The following is a 19,320-nucleotide window of genomic DNA, read 5'->3' as shown; positions in this document are numbered from 1 at the left end:
CATGGTGAAATGCCCGGGGTGAGGTATCCCATGGCAAATTGCCCAAGGTGAGGCAGCTAAGGAGGGGCAGTCAAAGAAGGGTGATCACAGTGGGTTGGCTGGGGTGGGGGGACCAAGGTGATGTGACTGGGGTGAGGTGGCTGCAGTCAATTGTCCCATTCAAGGTTCAAGGGCCATCTAGATCATGTCAGTACCGCAGTAAATGTCCACCAGTCCAGAGAGACCTTTCATTGGAATTGTGTATCTTGTTCTTCAGAACTGTGCTCTTTCTGTTGAAGTGACATCTCCTCTCTTTGATGGGACCTGGTAACACCTGGCAAGGTGGAATAGATAAGAGTCTCCTAACCAAAATTGATGGCTATGATCAGACTAGACCGTTCTGTTGACACTCCCCCACAGACATAGTCCAAACATCTGTTATCAGGATAATGTTCATCTAGATTAATATTTTTCAGACTTGACAACTTGAAGATGTGGGAACTTCAACTCCCAGAATTCCCCACATTTTCAAGTTGCCAGGTTTGAAAAACACAGATCTAGAGAATCTTATTCCCATAAAGCTGATGTTTCTCTGAATATCTTTCTGAACGTAAGGCAGATTTGCACTCTGTTCAGTCATTGGGATATTTTCATCCTTATTACTAGGATTTCCAAGCTGAGCTTTTGTTATGAAAACAAGTCTACGTGATATCTGGAAACTCTATGAAATCAGAGTTCCCTGTTAGATTAGTTCTATCAAGTCCATCATTTTTTCCCAATTTTTCCCTCAGTACTCTCCCAAAAGTGGTTTGAAAGGAGCATTGAGAGGCTATATTCACAAAACAGGACCTTGTTTTGTGAATAAGTATTAAACCAGGGACTTTTCTGAATGTGGAAGTTAGTTTCCATAATAATACTGCCGAATTCTTTCTAGCTTTTATATCCCTGTTCTTTCAAGAAGTTGAGCGCTGTGAGTCTCCATCCAGGAAAATTAATTTTCTGATTTTCCATGTGAGATCCAAGTTTTTTTTAAAAATCCAGTAAAAAAAACTATCCTTGGGAAATGCAATAAAAATAACACAATCACATCTTGGTTGTGAAAGAATATAAATTTACTCTTAATAATATTCACATGCTTTACAAAAACAAATGATTTAAAACAGAGAAACCCGATTACAAATCCCTTCAAGTTCTTTTCATCAGAGTAAATATAACATTAAGTCCAAATGGGAATTAAAGGTGGATCCCTTCTTGTCTTGCCTTTATAGCCAGGATTTACGTTCTGACATCATGACTCATGTTTTATCATTTCTTTTTCTTCATGGATTGTACCACACACTGGTGTTTCCTTCCAAAGATTCTTCAGTTATGTCTGTAGAATATGTTAGTGATCATGCTGTCTCAACTGTTGTTGATGTCCTGGTTGGTTAACAAAATGGAATGTCCTAATTACTGACCAATGAGAATATTTTGAGGCTGCTGATCATAATTATATCAATTGTCCACCTCTCTTCCTGAGATGCAGACAACTCCAAGGGACCCTACCAATGACCAAGATGGATTGGTCATATGAACACATAGCCAAGAAAGTATGATGGGAGGAGCACAATAAATTTTGTACATCTTGACTTCTTGGCAGCTTAAGCAAGAATAATTGTTTAGTGTTACATGATAGATAGACATAACTCTGTTTAAATTATTGCTTTGGGAACCAACTAAGAGGATTCTGTGATGTTTAGCTATGAATCATAGAACCAACTCACCTTTTCCCACCCCCATTATGCCATGGTTTACAAGTTAGGCAAACTCACATAATAANTTGTTCCACTGGTTAATTGTTCTCACTGTCAGGAAGTTTCTCCTTAGTTCTAGGTTGCTTCTCTCCTTGATTAGTTTCCACCCGTTGCTTCTTGTCCTGCCTTCAGGCGCTTTGGAGAATAGCTTGACTCCCTCTTCTTTATGGCAACCCCTGAGATATTGGAACACTGCTATCATGTCCCCCCTCGTCCTTCTCTTCAGAATAATAAAGTTGGAAGGGACCTTGGAGGTTTTCTAGTCCAACCCCCTGCTCAGGCAGGAAACCCTATACCATTTCAGACTAATGGTTGTCTAATCTCTTATTTAAAACTTCCAATGTTGGAGCACCCACAACTTCTGCAGACAAATCGTTCCACTGATTAATTATTCTAACTGTCAGGAATTTCATCCTTAGTTCTAGGTTGGATCTTTCCTTGATTAGTTTCTATCCATTGCTTCTTGTCCTGCTTTCAGGTGTTTTGGAGAAGAGCTTGACTCCCTCTTCTTTGTGGCAACCCTTGAGATATTGGAACACTGCTATCATGTCACCCCTAGACCTCCTCTTTATTAAACTAGTTACTAGACATACCCAATTCCAGCAACTGTTCTTTATATGTTTTAGCCTCCAGTCCTCTAATCATCTTTGTTGCTCTTCCCTGCACTCTTTTTAATGTCTCAACAACTTTTTTATATCATGGCGACTGAAACTCAGTGCAATATTCCAAGTGTGGCCTTACCAAGGAATTATAAAGTGGTATTAACACTTTACATCAGCCATGTCAAACTCGCGACATCATGTGACATCGCACGACGTATCGTGACTTTTTCCCCATTGCCAGCAATGGGGTGGGTGCGGTTTTGTCATGACGCATCTGGCCTGCGGGCCAGCAGTTTGACATGCCTGCTTTACATGATCTTGATTCTATCCCTCTGTTAATGCAGCCTAGGACTGTGTTGGCTTTTTTGGCAGCTGCAGCACATTACTGGCTCATATTTAAGTGATTGTCAATTAGGACTCCAAGATCCCTCTCACAGTTGAGTTATTGAGCCAAGTACCACCTATTCTATATCTGTGCATTTGATTTTTATTGACTAAATGTAGAACCCTAATTTTCTCACCACTGAATTTCATTTTATTAGATAGAGCCTGGTGTTCAAGTCTGTAAAGATCCTTATGTATCTTGAGCCTGTCTTCTGCAGTGTTGGCTATTTCTGCCAGCTTGGTGTCGTCTGCAAGTTTGATGAGTTCCCCATCTATCCCTTCATCCAAATCATTGATGAAGATGTTGAAGAGCACTGGGCCTAAGACAGAGCCTTGGGGTACCCCATTGCGTACTTCCCCCCATGTAGATGCAGTTCCATTAAGAACTATGCAGTTCCATTAGGGATTACATCTTTTGAAAATTGGCACACATGATGATCTTTTTCACAGGTTTTATGTCTCTATTGGAAAAAGAAATATTTCCAATATATTTATCACATTACAAATAAACTTTTCAGCAAGAAGGCAAATACTTTTGAAAGAACGTTGATCATCTATTCAATTTCCACTGGCTGGAGGGATGGATCAGTTCTAACCACATAGCGGTACTTGAATTACAGAATGAAGCTCATTTAATTGCCATTTTCTTTTACAAGTAACTATGAAAGATGTAATTGGTGATGACAGAGACCTTGTAATTCCAGGATTCCTTTGAGGAGAGAAGAATGCAACTAAAAGGAGATATGATTAAAAAAACCTCTCTTCAAACACCTGAAAGGCTTTCATAGAGAAAAAGGTGTGGATTTGCCTCCATAGCTCCTGATGGTTGGATAAGGATGGAAGCTTCATAGAGGGAGATCCAAACTCAAAGAGGAATTTCTTGACCCTGAGAACAGTTAAGCAATGGAACAGCCTCCTGGAGTTCTAGGTACTCCATCACTGGAAATTTTCAAACAAAAGTTGTAATTAATAAATGAAACAGGAAGCAGGTAGGAAAAAGGAAGGAAAATACTGACTGATATTCAGCAACTTAGGAGCTCATAACTTGTTGGACTCATGTACTTGATGAGGGGTGTAGCGCACTATGGCTGGATCCTGTATTCCCATAAAATCGACAGACATCGGTTTGTCACAAATGCTGGAACTGTGGAAAAGAAAAGGCAAAGATGGAATAAAGATGAGATACAAGGTAAGGCTTGAGAATTATGCAGGATAATAGGGTCAATCTACCATGTTGACAACTAGTTGAAGAATACTGACATTTCCCCATCTGTTTTATGGCAGCCTTCCCACAGTGCCTGTGGGTTGGGGATTGCACACTTAGCTTGTGAGAAAAGAAAAATGTTGTCTTTGGGTACAGAAGGTTCCCACTTTGTAGAATCTCAGGTAGCAAATTTGGGGAAGACCTGCCAAAGACTATGGAAAACTTCCACCACAGTAGAAAATTTTGGGTGGGTTCATCATTTCCTAGGCCCACTCCATTCAGTCAAAGTCAAAATCTTTTTCCCTTGGCATGATTTCATGGTTGGGAGGACTTTCCAAATGGATGGGTTTGCCTATTATGCTGAGTCAAATATTTATTAAACATGGTTTGAATAAACCACATTTGGCTGGCCTCGTACATTGCCCTAAGCTTAATGGTGGTCTACAAATCACAATGACTAGATTCTTATCCCTAAAACCAAGCAAATGAGATTGTGTTCTAGTGAAATGTGTGAACGTTCTCACAATGTCAAGAAAAATATTCCAAGCATATGAGCCAATATCACAGAACATAGGAAAAGAACCTCTCTCCATAGGTTCAAGGTACCTGATTGGGTCAGGATAAGATTCTCTTCCCATGTATGAATGTATGTATGTATGTATGTATGTATGTATGTATGTATGTATGTGTATATATGTTAGAAAAACAAAAAAAATCGAGCACCAGGATAAAAGTATAAATAAAACTGTTTAATATAAAACCATATAGCTTTCGTCGGCCAAACTGCTGACATCGTCAGAGTGAAAGTAAAGGATCTGGGAGTTTACTTATACGGCCAGCTGCTTTTGCACCCTGCTCCTTGAGCGAGTCACCAGTCCATTTGCTTCAATCGGCCATAATGCTCCTAGTCGTCTTGCACCTCTCAGCATATTGGCAAGTTCACAAGCTGTTCCCCCCGCCCACAGTCGCTCCCTTAGTGTGCATGCAAACGCCCAGAGGCTTATTATCCAGCCGCTTTTGCTCTTTGCTCCCCTCCTCTGGATAATCAGCCTCTGGGCATTTGCATGCGCGCTAAGGGAGCAACTGCGGGCGGGGGAACAGCTTGTGAACTCGCCAATATGCTGAGAGGTGTGAGACGACTAGGAGCATTATGGCCGATCTAAGCAAATGGACCGGTGACTCGCTCAAGGAGCAGGGCACAGAAGCAGCTGGCCATATAAGTAAACTCCCAGATCCTTTACTTTCACTCTGACGATGTCAGCAGTTTGGCTGATGAAAGCTAAGTGGTTTTATATTAAATAGTTTTGTTTATATTTTTATCCTGGTGCTCAATTTCTTTTGCTTTTCTAACATGCACACACCCAGGATTCGCATTTTTAATGCAATTAAAGACAATGTGTATATATGTATTTGTGTGCATATACATATATTCATAGATATATGAAACATACTATTTATAGATCAAGGCGGCAATGAGAGCAGCCAGGAGAATGGCAAAGAGGATGGGCAGGATGGTGGCAATGATGGTTGTCTCAGTTCTCCGCCGTCTGGGTCTGACAATAATGCTGTCAGGATTTTTCCCTAGTGAAAAACAAATTTACATTTTTATCATGCAATCCTTTCAAGGCACCATTGTAGAAAAGTGTCCCTTCCTCCAGTACAGGGAATACTTTGTAATGCCTACACTGAAATTATTCTTTGAAATCAAGATATGTAAGAGTGCACAGAAGCACCTCCAACCAGTGTAGATTTATATAACACCAGTCTTCCTGGATTTGTACAGGTAGTCCTTGACTTATGGCCACAACTGAACCCTAAATTTCCATTACTGAGCGAGGGCATCCTCCCACCCCAGAGAACAATAAAAGCTGGAGAGAACTTGTTCCTGCTCATGTTAATTTTACTGTGAACCCTAGCAAAATCCATGGCAAAATTCTCTATCTCTACCTCTCTAATGGGCAGTAGGAATAATCTTGGGGAACAGGAGGAAGAGTCACAGCCAAGGTGGTGGACAGATAAAAGAAATCTGAGTCCAAGGCAGAAATGTAATTTGTCTCAGATTTGACCCTCCCTTATTTTCATGAAGATAAAAAGATGGGGGAAGCACATTGAGACTTGCAAGATTTTGTTACTAAACCTTATAATAAAGTCACATTAGCATTCATAGCTCTGGCATTCTAGTCTGTTCCACCTTGAAAGACTAACATTAATGAGCTGTGGTGGCACAGTGGTTAGAATGCAGTATTGCAGGCTAATTCTGCTAACTGCCAGGGGTTCGATCCTCACAGCTCAAGGTTGACTCAGCCTTACATCCTTCCGAGGTTTGTAAAATGAGGACCCAGATTGCTGGGGGCAATATGCTGACTCTGCAAACTGCTTAGAGAGGGCTGTAAAGCATTGTAAAGCGGCATATGAGACTAAGTGCAATTGCTATTGCTATTGCTATCAATCTTGCAAGCTGGTTGGGGAATTCTGGGAGTTGAAGTTGATATATCTTAAAGTTGCCAAGATTGAGAAATACTCCAGTAAATCATGTTTTGCATCATGAACTGACCCCAATGTCTAAGGTTGCCCATTCATGAAGCAACACTGGGGAGTTTTTAGAGAGTTGGAAATAACAAATAGTAACAAAAATCACTATACTAAAAATAATCCTCAATATATAATTTCTCTTTTTTTCAGAAAGAAGCCCAACTGAATTTAATGAGATTTACTTTCAGGTTAGTGTGTATAAAATATTGTAGAGTTAGTTCCATGTGTGACTGTGGAACCAAAATGAATGGGATTCCAACAGGCTGGATATGTGACAGGTGATGCTACTGGTACCCATGACTAGTTACCTTGAATCAGTTTGATGGGATCAGACCATTTTGATTCCTTTATGACGCTTGTTGAATTCATTACCAGGAACTTGACCCTGGAAAGAGAAGAGTGTTAATGACAGTGAGGGGTGTTCCAAAATTTATCAGCAATTGCTTTTTTCAAATAAATGGCAACTGTTCCTGCCTGATTATTTTTCAGGTCTAGGACAACTCATCATGGCCCACTTGCCACAGCTAACTTGCTGCAGCCAACTTGCCGCAGGACAACCTGCCATAACCAATTTGTCATGAGACAACTCACCACAGGACAAGAGTTACACTGATATCAAAGAAATGGTGGAATATTATCATTAAAGAAAGGATGCAGAAGGAGAGACAAAATGAAATGTGAATGATAAAAATTAAAATATTTTTAAAATTATTTTAAATAATTAAATTGAATTGTTGAATTGTCCTGTGGCAAGTTGTCCTGTAGTGACTTGGCCATACCATGGAGAGTTGGCTGTGGGAGTTGGCTGCAGTGAGTTGACATACATCCTAGAATAGAAAAGAACTAAAATAAATAAATAATCAGTAGAAAGCCTCCACAGGGTGTTAAAGTTAATAGAATAACAGAGTTGGAAGAGACCTTGAAGATCTTCTAGTCCAACCCACTACTCAAGCAGAAGACCCTATACAATTTCAGACAAATGGCGGTCCAGTGATGAAGCACCCACAACTTCTGAAGGCAAGCTGTTCCACTGGTTAATTATTCTCACCATTAGGAAATTTCTCTTTAGCTCTAGGTTGCTTCTATCCTTGATTAGTTTCCATCCATTGCTTCTTGTCCTGCCTACTGGTGCTTTGGAAAATAGGTTGTCACCCCCCCCTCTTCTTTGTGGTAGCCTCTCAAATATTGGAACATTGCTATCATGTCACCCCAGTCCTTCTTTTCATTAGACTAGAGACATACCCAATTCCTGTAACTGTTCTTCATATATTTTAGCCTTCAGTCCCCTAATCACCTTTGTTGCTTTTTTCTGCACTTTACAGAAAGAAGGTTTTCTACAGCAGAAGGTAAACCTTCTTCTGAAGAACAGGGAGGATGAGAAAGAAAAAGGATGTGTTTTTGTGTGTGAAACAGGTTCATAATTCAGCATGACAGGCTTGATGTAGGGGTGGAAAACCTGTGGCTCCTCGGTCCTGTGGGACTTCCACATTCCTTTTATTCTGGCTTTTTGAACCTACTCTGAACATGAGCACCCAAACCTGACCATTGTCCTTTCATTTTGAGATGGGGAACACATAATTGATTGATGATTGATTGTCCCAGATCAATAAAAAAAGTATCTGACAATCATATTGTAAATATATGGTATAGGGCAGGGGTTCCCAACCTTGTCCACTTTATGACTTGTGGACTTCAACTTCTGGCTGAGGAATTCTGGAAGTTGAAGTCCACAAGTCATAAAGTGGACAAGGTTGGGGACCTCTGGTATAGGTTCTCCTGCTCAAGTGGTATAAGATCTCCTGCTTGAGCTGGGGTTTGGACTAGAAGATGTCCAAGGTCCCTTACAACTCTATTATTCTATGATCTATGTTGTAAAATAGGCAAATCACAGTTTTAAAAGAAATCTTCCTCTAGATTCCCTTCTCCCAATCTCCCACCGCCCATATTGGCTACCAAACCATTTCTCATCTCTTCCCAAATAGGTGACTTGTAACAGGAAATGGACAGGAAATGTAACACAATTACCTTAAGTGACAACATCCAATTAGTCATTTTTTTGCTCCAGGTTTCTTGGAGAAATAACCCTTTGACAATAAATCGTGTTGTTGATTTACTGCCTATATTTCCTAAGACAGGCTATTGCAACATAAATAATTGATTGAGCTTTTTTCTTAGAAGAACAAATTTTAGATCTATTGTTACAAAACACTGGGAAAGTCAAGAACAAAAGGGAGTGTAAATAATGACATCAACACATCTTGGAAGCAAAGGTGATTTGCAATGGTAAAAGGCTATGAAAAGGTTAATAAAAGGTATTGCTGTAAGTCAGATTTATCTATCTTTTCTTTTTCTCATCTCATGTCTTTAATTTTTTTGGGCTTAATATTTCTGACTTCTTTTCAATGCTCTGCATAACATTGTTTATCCTGAAAGTTAACTGTGTAATGTGTATTGATATTTTCATGTGGAAAACAAAAATCCATCTTCCTTTGGATCAATGGCATTTAAAGATGCTTAAAGGAGGAAATGCTTGAAAAACAAAAGCAAAGAGCTTTGAGCAATGCCCTAGTGTATTCAGCTGAGTCACCATTTATTAGTAATAGTAATAGTTTTATTCTTAACATATATCTTTCAACTGAACAAGAATTGTGCTGAGTAGCAACATTGAGAATGAATGTTTCAAATGTTTGGATTTATACTTCATAGCACATTTGTGTGCATATATATCTATGCATATCCAAAATCTCCCATATTTTAATTTTTCGTCTGCTTTTTCTCCTTTTTAACTTCTTCCTTCTGCATTTTAATTTTTAACACGAGGCTTCATTTGAAAATGAAATGGATGAAGAGAAAGACGAGGGGGAAAATGATAGCAGTGTTCCAATATCTCAGGGGCTGCCACAAAGAAGAGGGAGTCAAGCTATTTTCCAAGGCGCCTGAAGGCAGGACGAGAAGCAACGGGTGGAAACTGACCAAAGAGAGAAGCAACCTAGAACTAAGGAGAAACTTCCTGACAGTTAGAACAATTAACCAGTGGAACAACCTGCCTCCAGAAGTGGTGAATGCTCCAACACTGGAAGTTTTTAAGAAGAGACTGGACAGCCATTTGTCCGAAATGGTATAGGGTTTCCTGCCTGAGCAGGGGATTGGACTAGATGACCTCCAAGGTCCCTTCCAACTTTATTATTATTATTATTATTATTATTATTATTATTATTATTATTATTATTATTATTATTATTATTATTATTATTAAGAGATACTGGTGTTTCCGCCTTAATGACATTAAGTGACATTATTTTTTAAATTTATTTATTTTTTATCCTACCATTGTAATTTTTATAAATAACTCAGGGCAGTGGACATATGTAGCACTCTTTCCTCTTCCTATTTTCCCCACAACGACAACCCTGTGAGGTGGGTTGGGCTGAAAGAAAGAATGACTGGCCCAAAGTAACTCAGCCAGCTTTATGCCCAAAGTGGGACTAGAACCACAATCTCATGGTGAGTTCTAGCCTGGTCTTTTAATCATTAGACCAAATCATTTATGCATTGCCAAGGCACAAGAAATACATCATGGGAAAATAGTTTGTATACATTATCTGGGCTGAATAGATGTAGCTTTTGAAGTTATTTATTTGATTTCTCTAGCTGCCCATCTTAAACTGCGACTCTCAGCAGCTCACCGTTCTAAATACATAAAATATAAATATATAAAAGCAATTAAACATTAAAAAATATTTAAAATAATAAAAACCTCCAAAATAAATATATACGGCAGCTGAGATAATTAACCAATTAACATTAAAGCCAAGAAACAGGACTCTTAATACATTCAGAGCCCCAGGCTCAGGTACATGGCCAAGGTTTGAAAGCCTTAAAAATGGTCATTAATATATACTTTATATAGAAACATACCTAGGCAGATTGGACAACTTTGGAATTATATACTTTGAAATGCATTCCTCTCTTTGAATAGTCTATGTACGTGGGATATGTATTGCTGTTTTTAACCATTTAGTCACATCCGACTCTTGGTGACTTTATAGGCAAGTGCTCTCCATGCTATCCTGTCAAGCACAGTTTCTTTCAATTGTTGTATATTCAACTTTGCATCAAATTTGATGTTATGAAGCCAGCATGTTCTTTGCTTTCCCCTTCTATGTCCACTAACCATTCCTAACATCATTGCCTTCTCCAATGAATTCACATGCATAGCATGGCCAAAATAAATCAGATGTAGTCTTATGATTTTAGCTTCCAGTGTCTGGTTTTATACGATTTAACACTTCTCTGTTAGTTACTCTGGCTGGTGTATGCCATAATTTATGACAGCACCACAGTTCAAACGTGTCAGCTTTGTATTATGGACATGTATTGTTTTGCTATCAATTCAGACAATGAAGAAATAAGCTATAGAGAACTTCGGGGAAATTTCTAACATTCTTTTCTCACCTGTAGGGTCCTGGCCCTGGAAGAGGACCATTACAGTCTGGCCGCGAAAGATCCAGAACGCACTGAGTTTCAGTCCCCACACGCAGGATGGTAATTTCATCATCTTCACTTTTTTCTGGACAGGGGTAATTCGACACCGTGGTGTTCAAAGTCATGTAAACATGATGTGTGTCAAAAAATTGGTAAGGCAGATCCTCAGGCGTGCTGGGATTTTTGAAAGTCTTCACAGCTATGGGGAAAAAGAGCAAATAATTATTTCTCTGTTCCACCAAAGCTGAAGTTTGTGAGTGGTGGATCCATCATGCCTCGTCCACCAAACCGTCATCAAATTTAAATACCATTCATCTCACAAAACAAGCGATGGTTGGGTAATGTACTAATGTACAACAAAGCTAATAGTTAACAAATAACAGATTACTGTTATTGTGGTTATTATTATTACTAAAAACATTAAAAGCACAGCTTAAGAAGAAATGTTGGACAAAGGGATGTTAGTAATAACGGAGCCATCTCAATATGTTGCCAGTCTCTGTGAGTCCCTGGCCCTAATGACACAACCAAGTTGTTCAGAAAGTCAAAAGTGATAAAAACAGCATCACTTCAGGGGGAGGATGTCACAGAAGAAAGGGTCCACCCTTTAAGGCCCACCCAAATATAGCTCCCTAGTGGACTGAACCTGTAGCATGTCCTCTCTGCTGGATCTGGCAGGACAGGAAGATATCATTGGGGAAATGTGATCTCTCATATAACATGATCCCTTGCCATGTAGGGCTTAAAATTGCATCTTTAATTGGATCTGGAAACAAAATGGTAATCAATACAACTTGCCAAGCAGAGGTGTAATGTGTGCCCATGCTGCATTCTGAATCAGCTGAATGGGTACTCTTCAAGGACAGTCCCATGTAGAGCACAGTACAGTAGTCCAACTGGTAGCACAATGGGACAATGGAGGAGGTGAATCACCTGGTAGAAGCAGGCAGAATCACTTGGTAGCAGGAGAATCACCTGGAACTAGGGAATCATGATAGAAGGGGGAATCACCTGGAAGCCTTCTTTCCATCTTATTCTGCTACTGTTAAATACATTAAAGGAAAACAACTGGAATAACAAAAGGCCACTCTCTTTGGACAGCCCATGCTGATTGAAACAGAGTCCTGTTTCCAGTGGTTCTGGAAAGTGGCCTTTTTGATACACATAGTCTTCCAGTTATGACTGTGATGGAGCCTGCCTATCATGGTCGTAACTTGTGACAGTGGTAAAGTGAGTCAGTCACATGACCTACCCAATTTTTTTTACCTTTTTGTGAAGGTCATTAAGCAAGTCAACACTACAGTTGTTAAGCAATTGCTGGGGTTGTTAAATGACACTACAGCTCACTATGGGCTAGTTTTGCCAAAAACCAGACGTAAACACCGGTTTTCAGCATGTTACAGTACCATGGATATACAGTAAATGGATATAAATGTGGCCTGGTTGCCTAGCATCCAAAGTGCAACCCCATGATTGTAGGGGCGGAGGGCGACTTTGAATCTCGGTCATAAATACCCTCCAGGTAGGTCCTTTGAACAGTTGCTCAGTGACTCGTCATAAGTTGAGAACTACTGTACCTATAGTTAGATGTATAGACAATATAAATCACTGCCTGTTCTTCTTTCTCTCATTCTGTGCTTTTGCCTGCCTTTTGTCCAGCTTTGCCAATTAACTGTTTTGGTGCTTGCTGATATTTATTATTAATACCAAGCTGCATTATTTTTTGGGTGACTAATCTGAGCAGTCTCTCTATGTGCTTGCTCTGTTCTGACTATAAAGATAAATGAGCGTGTGCTGGATGCAAACTAACCTACTGTATCTGGAAAGAAGCCAGGACTTTATTATTATTATCATTATAATCAATTTTCAGCCTTCTATTTTGCAATCCATTGTCAGTGCAAGGATCCTGGACCATTATAAGCTAGTAGAGGGCATTTCTGCATATATGGCATGCAATCATTCTTTGAGATCAAGTCAATTCCCTTAACATTCAATTGAGGTCCAGCCCAGCTGTTTTCCTTTCATACTCTGCAGATGTTAAGTTTTTTGGAAATTAAATCTATGCACATTGCCCTAGTGAAAAAGAGGGAGATGGGGAGATAGGTTACGTTGTTGTACTGTCACTGGAAAGTATAGCCCTGAAATGTCCATGTCTTGTTTGGAGGGTTGCCTTGGAATAAAAAATAAAATAAAACCATTGATCTTGATGAAGGCTTAATAACTATTTTAATTCCCACCCTCCTCTAATCCCATTGCTAAAAATCACTGATTTGCTGGTGAATTTCAATTCACACTGTTTGGGAAAAGTGGGGACTGTAATTCCCCATCCAAACCTTCCTGAAGCGATAATGGCACTTCCAAAGCTTTATCTAATGGAATGTTCTATCATGGAACCAAACTGGATCATACAGTAGAGATTGTAACCACACATTGTCTTTGAATCAAGAATAATCATTAAAACGAGGGCTGTTCCATGCAAAAAAAAACCCCACTGCACAGGCATTTAGTTCACACAGTAAAGTTACTGACCACATCACCTGATTTTTAAAGAGTTTAACTGGGATTAGTATTTTTTCAGTAACACCCAAGGACTGATAGCTCAATAAATATAGTAATTGCAACTGTAGTGTAGATCTGTTTCTCTAGAATGAGCCGCTTGGTGGTTGGTTATTCCATCTCTTTTAGAAATTATTACTAGCGCATTGCTAAGAATCGTAACACACCTGTACTAAGAGCCACAACCAGCCAGATCACATCACTGGGACTGACAACCTTGTAGAAGACACAGCGTGGTTGCTGTAGGGTAAAAGTGGAAGCAGTGATCTTCCCTGCTATTTCCTCAGTAGTGAGATGAGGAGTATAGTCAATCAATTCTGGAAAAAGAAAACAAAGTGAGTTTTCCCTCTGCATTCAGGTCCCACAGCACAAAGGCTTCTCCACGTAATACTTTCTACAGTGGGTTAATCGTCGGAGATATAAAAAAAATTAAAGCATTTTCATAACACCTCTTGTTTATCAAAATTGTATTAAAATAGATAAGCAGGAAGGGAAGGGTGATGTGATTAAAATCTGAGCTGTGCAGAAAAAGAACTTTGGAAACTAGAGTACGGTGGTTATGTTAAGGGCTGCTTGAAGCTCAAGTCCAAAATACTTAAAATATTTGAGAGGCTTCAGATTTTTGTATCTGAGAAAGCTCTTTTTCATTGCTGAAAGACTTTTTTTTTAACCGAAACAAAAAGTATTTCTCACGTGCCATTGCTATTGTTGCTAAAATATTGATCAGTAAAATAAAAAATATTATAATTATTTATTAAATTTGTTTGCTGCTCATCTTGCTGCAAGGTAAGAAGTAAAATAAAAACATCCAAGAAGTAAAAATAATAATTAAAAAATCTCGGATTGTAGAGAAGAGCCACAAAGATGATAAGGGTCTGGAGGCTAAACCATACAATGAACTAGGTACAATATATTTAGCTTAACAAACAGAAAGGTTAGGGTGACATAATAGCAGGTCTTCAGATATTTGAAGGTTGTCACAGGGAAGAGGGGCAGGACAAGAAAAATTGGGTGGAAGCTCTTCAGAAGGAGATCCAGACTAAAACTAAGGAGAAATTTTCTGACAGTGAGAATGATTAATCAATGGAACGGCTTGCTTCCCGGAGTTGTGGGTACTCCATTGCTGGAGGTTTTCAAGAAAAGATTGGACAACCATTTATTTATTTGGGATGGACTAAAGATGTCTGCTTTGGGGAGGACTAGAAGACCTCCAAGGTCCCTTCCACCCCTTAGATTCTATGATTCCATGATTCCAGTTAATCTTGAGGTGTGAGTAGGATCAATCTGTTGGTCAAATGGTATTAAGGTGAAATCCTGTTATTTTTTCCAAGCATGTACAGGTAGTCCTCAGCTTACAACATTTCATTTAGTGATGTTCAAAGTTACAACAGCACTGAAAAAAGTGACTTATGCCCATTTTTAACACTTACAACCTTTGTAGCATCCCCATGATCATGTGATCAAAATTCAGATGCTTAGCAACTGGGTCATACTTACGACCGTTGCCGTTTCCCAAGGTCATGTGATCACCTTTTGCAACCTTTGGACAAGCAAAATCAGTGGGGAAGCCAGATTCACTTACAGTAACATCCAGGTTACCAACTTATCAACTGCAGTAATTCACTTAACATCTGTGGCAAGAAAGGTTGTAAAATGGGGCAAAACTCACTTGACAACTGTCTCACTTAACATCAGAAATTGTGGGCTCAGTTGTGGTCATAAGTCGAGGACCAGCTATAATAAAATTATACTTTTCAGCCTGGTCTCTTTATAGCACTTTATAGTTTCCAAATGGTTTTCCCTTCTAGATTTGAACATGGGAGTGGGAAGCTGGAGCAGTAAGAAAATGATGGTGGTAGTGGTGCTTCCTAATCTGCATAGGAGGTCAAAAAGGGAAAAATTATGCTCATGATCAAATTCCTGCTCTTTTTGTTTGCGTGCCTGTACAAAGGAGAGGGAATTTGATTACATTGCGGTGGCTGCCTTTTTTAAACCACTTCCTGTGGACATTGGTAGTTGATAATAACAGACCACAGTATCTCTCCCCCATTATTTTATATCATTCCCCCATGAGCATGCTGAAGGATGGAACTAAATGAAGACACAAAACGGGAAAGACTTAGTCTAATCTCACCTGTCCTAAAGTTCACTAAACCCTAGCATTTCTTTGCATATTTTCAGAAGTGGTTTCTTCCTTGGCATCTAGTTGAATTGTTGTCCCCAAGTTCCGGAGTTAGCAGAATGCTTTTTCTTGCATAAGTCTTGTTGCTTCTTGGCAGATCCCTCTGCAACTTCAAGCCCTATGCTAGCAAATAATTTATGTTGATTTATGGGGTAGAGGCAGGTTAAAACAGGGATCAGCTGAGTTTCCTGCCTTTGTTTCCTTCCCCTCTCACCAGACATCGCCATTCTGCAGAGAAAGATCCAGCAAATACTCCAGAAGATAGGCACAATATATAGATGGATCTTGACAGACTTGAACGTTGGGGCCTATCTAACAAAATGGTGAAAAAAGTAAGGTTCTACATTTAGGCAAAAAAAACCCAAATGCACAGGTACTTGGCTCAATAGTAGTAACTGTGAGAGGGATCTTGGAGTCCTAGTGGACAATCACTTAAATATGAGCCAGCAGTGTGCTGCAGCTGCCGAAAAAGCCAATGCAGTCCTAGGCTGCATTAACAGAGGGATAGAATTAAGATCACGTGAAGTGTTAGTACCACTTTATAATGTCTTGTAAGACCACACTTGGAATACTGCATCCAGTTTTGGTCTCCACAATATAAAAAAAAAAGTTGAGATTCTAGAAAGAATACAGAGAAGAGCAACAAAGAGGATTAGGGGACTGGAGGCTAAAACATATGAAGAACGGTTGCTGGAATTGGGTATGTCTAGTTTAATGAAGAGAAGGACGAGGGGGGACATGATAGCAGTGTTCCAATATCTCAGGGGCTGCCACAAAGAAGAGGGAGTCAACCTATTCTACAAAGCACCAGAAGGCAGGACAAGAAGCAATGGATGGAAACTAACCAAAGAGAGAAGCAACCTAGAACTAAGGAGAAATTTCCTGACAGTTAGAACAATTAATCAATGGAATGACTTGCCTCCAGAAGTTGCGGATGCGCCAGCTCTGGAGGTTTTAAAGAAGAGATTGGATATACATTTGTCTGAAATGGTATAGTTTCCTGCCTGAGCAGGGGGTTGGACTAGAATACCTCCAATGTCCCCTCCAACTCTGTTATTCAGTTATTCTATTTTTGACTGGGGAAAACATGAATTTGGATACATGGCTAGGCCATCAATTTTAACCCATGGGCATCCATAGGGAAGAAGGAGGGCAATAATAAAATATGATCTGTGATGTTAGCTTCACTCTTATTATACTTGGGTCAAAATGTCTCACATAAGCAAGTAAGGAAAGATGTACATATCATTCTGAAAAAATCTTGACTTGCTCCAGAGATTCCTGGTTTAGAAATCTGTCAAAACTCACTGCACTTACCCAAGTGTGTGTGTGTGTGTGTGTGTGTGTGGGTGCGCGCGCACACATTTAAAACTGGGGGGATGACTATAAGCCAGGGTTGCAGGTAAGCTTTTGCTGAGTTAGATGGACATGAGGGAAGCTCAGAATGTCAAGAATCGTCAGCCACCCATCCACAAGAAAGGTGGCCGGGATAGCAGTCAAGACTATGAATTCTTGGAGGTGGTCTTAAAATATTGAATCATAAACTTAAGAAAACTGCAGGGATTTGTCTACGCAATAACCCACAGTCAATACTAATTTGAACATCCTGCATCAAATGAAGGTTATATAACCTTGTTTATTATGTCACAAACTATAACTTTAGTTCTCCCTCACAAAAATAGAATAGAAACAAAGTTTATCTGGAAAGAAATCTTACTTTTAAAATAGAAACTCTTCGTCCTTTTAGTTGTTTGAATGAACATATTACTAAAAACAAAAATTGAACGGGATATCAACCAGAAAATTGTCCATGTAAATCTAGGGTTTCTAGAACATCAGATTATGATTACTAAATGTATTACAAAGATTATTCATTGTTTTAATTATTAAAGGAGCGAGAACATTTCCCATTGATCGACTTTCAAGTCGCTTTTCCACTTTGCTGTCATCTGTTTCATGTCAAGATCTGCTGAACCAGGTTGTTGCCTGTGACAGTTTATGCTATTTGTTAATTTAAAATCTTCTCAAAAGAGAAATCTAAAAATGCCATTGAACATATTTTTTCTTCTTTAAAAACAGAAACTGGAGAATTGAGAGTTGAACAGTCTTAATGGACCTTTTCATAATTAGGTCCTGATTGTCACCTTATTTTGGGAAAGGGCTCTATACAAATCATTGTTCATTCTCTTTCCACCAAATCATTTATATATTGATTAATATTTTTCCCCATGAACAGTGAAAAACTAGGATTTTGTTAATAATCAGTCCATTAAAAGAACAAGTCATAATTAGCAAGAGGTAGAAATTGCAGTCCAAAGGCTGTGTTCACACAGCATGCTTAATTTGATTGCTGATTTAATTAATTTTCTGTATTTGCATAATACATTGAACCATATATCCACCATACTGACTGGTTTACCAAAACATATTTAGCAGAAAATAAATTAATGAGGCTTAGCATGTTGTGGGAACATTTCTCCCCTCCCTCCATCTTCCACCAGGTTTCACGCAGTATGCTGACACACAGCTAACATTCTTTTCCCACCTACCCTAAAGAATTTGCATTTTGTTGAGGAATGCCTGTTTAGCCTGTGGATGTTCGATGAGAGACATAGCACATTATCTTTTATACTTTCAATTCCAAATGATTCAATTCATTAATTTCCCATGGAATCCATTGAAACAACAGCCAAGCAACAACTCTCTTACCTTCTGCATGTGCAGCATTGATTGTTGTCCCAATCAAAAGTACCATGAAGACTGCCATCACTTCCATCATCTTGTCTCCTGTTCCGTCTTGCAAAAGTGTCTGTGGAAGAGTTGAGTAGGGATGGGGTTTTTTTCCCCTCACCACCCCATTTGTGGTCGTGCCTTATTAGGCCTCGCCCACACGTCTCATTCATTTTTGGCACAGTTGTATATTTTTCTTCTTCTTCTTCTTCTTCTTCCTCGATAGAAAGGGGCAAGGGAGGGTTGGCAGCAAACAGGTAAGGTTAGTTTTCAAGAGGGAGAGGTAAATTGAATGTGAGCAAAGCAAGCGAATCAACTGGAACAAAAAAGTCAATAGGGAGGGGAGTTGTAAAGTGTCTCACCTGGAGTGGCATTCTCCAGATGCCACTTAGAGGTGATTAATTTCAGGAAAAGAATGAAGATCTATGATCTTTGTCTTGGAGATTTTGAATTGAAAGGGTAGGGATTTACTGTGGAAGTAGATGTGTTTCTCAAGATGCAGCATGTTCCACAGGTTGGCCTGACATTACGTAGATAAAGAAAACCAGTAAGGTATGTTGGCTAAAGGAGTGGAGTAGCACTACGAAGTTATCCTCACTGGTAAATCTGTGCAAATCATTCTTTTTCAGCCCAACCTATCTCAGCGGTTTTTGTTTTGAGGACAAAATGAAGGTAGACACTGCCTCTGAGATCCTGAAGGGAAAGAAACATAAGTAATAAAATTCATAAATTAATGAATATTATATATCCCAGAGCTGAAATGCTTTTCATCTATCTTTAAGCTGGCAAAAACATTGTACCAGCATGAAATTTGTTGCCTCTGCTGCTGAGTTTTCTGCCTCTGTTACCTCCATTTCAAGTCCCTCAGTCACC

General features: G+C 39.3%; 1 protein-coding gene across 1 annotated transcript; it reads right to left on the bottom strand.

The window, feature by feature from the left end:
* Positions 1–1,070: 1,070 nt before the first annotated feature.
* LOC107295018 (uroplakin-3b) lies at positions 1,071–18,569 on the bottom strand. Its single transcript, XM_015824305.1, has 7 exons — positions 18,427–18,569; positions 13,703–13,852; positions 10,950–11,178; positions 6,803–6,879; positions 5,414–5,543; positions 3,775–3,902; positions 1,071–1,398 (listed from the first exon to the last, which is right to left on the bottom strand). The coding sequence occupies exons 1-6, from the start codon at positions 18,494–18,496 to the stop codon at positions 3,797–3,799; spliced, it is 762 nt and encodes a 253-aa protein (XP_015679791.1). The 5' UTR covers positions 18,497–18,569; the 3' UTR covers positions 1,071–1,398; positions 3,775–3,796.
* Positions 18,570–19,320: the final 751 nt, after the last annotated feature.

Source organism: Protobothrops mucrosquamatus, unplaced genomic scaffold, assembly GCF_001527695.2.
Source record: "Protobothrops mucrosquamatus isolate PMUCROS unplaced genomic scaffold, P.Mucros_1.0 scaffold2194, whole genome shotgun sequence".
NCBI classification, from domain to species: domain Eukaryota; kingdom Metazoa; phylum Chordata; class Lepidosauria; order Squamata; family Viperidae; genus Protobothrops; species Protobothrops mucrosquamatus.
The sequence above is the reverse complement of the archived record's forward strand: the minus strand, read 5'-3'. Positions and strand labels throughout refer to the sequence as shown.

Excerpts from the sequence above, each read along its gene's own strand:
- LOC107295018 (XM_015824305.1), bottom strand. The coding sequence starts at position 18,496 with ATGATGGAAGTGATGGCAGTCTTCATGGTACTTTTGATTGGGACAACA. Across the intron at positions 11,179-13,702 it reads GGTTGTGGCTCTTAGTACAG|CTGTGAAGACTTTCAAAAAT; the intron begins GTGTGTTACGAT and ends TTTTCCCCATAG. Across the intron at positions 5,544-6,802 it reads TCCCATCAAACTGATTCAAG|GGAAAAATCCTGACAGCATT; the intron begins GTAACTAGTCAT and ends GTTTTTCACTAG.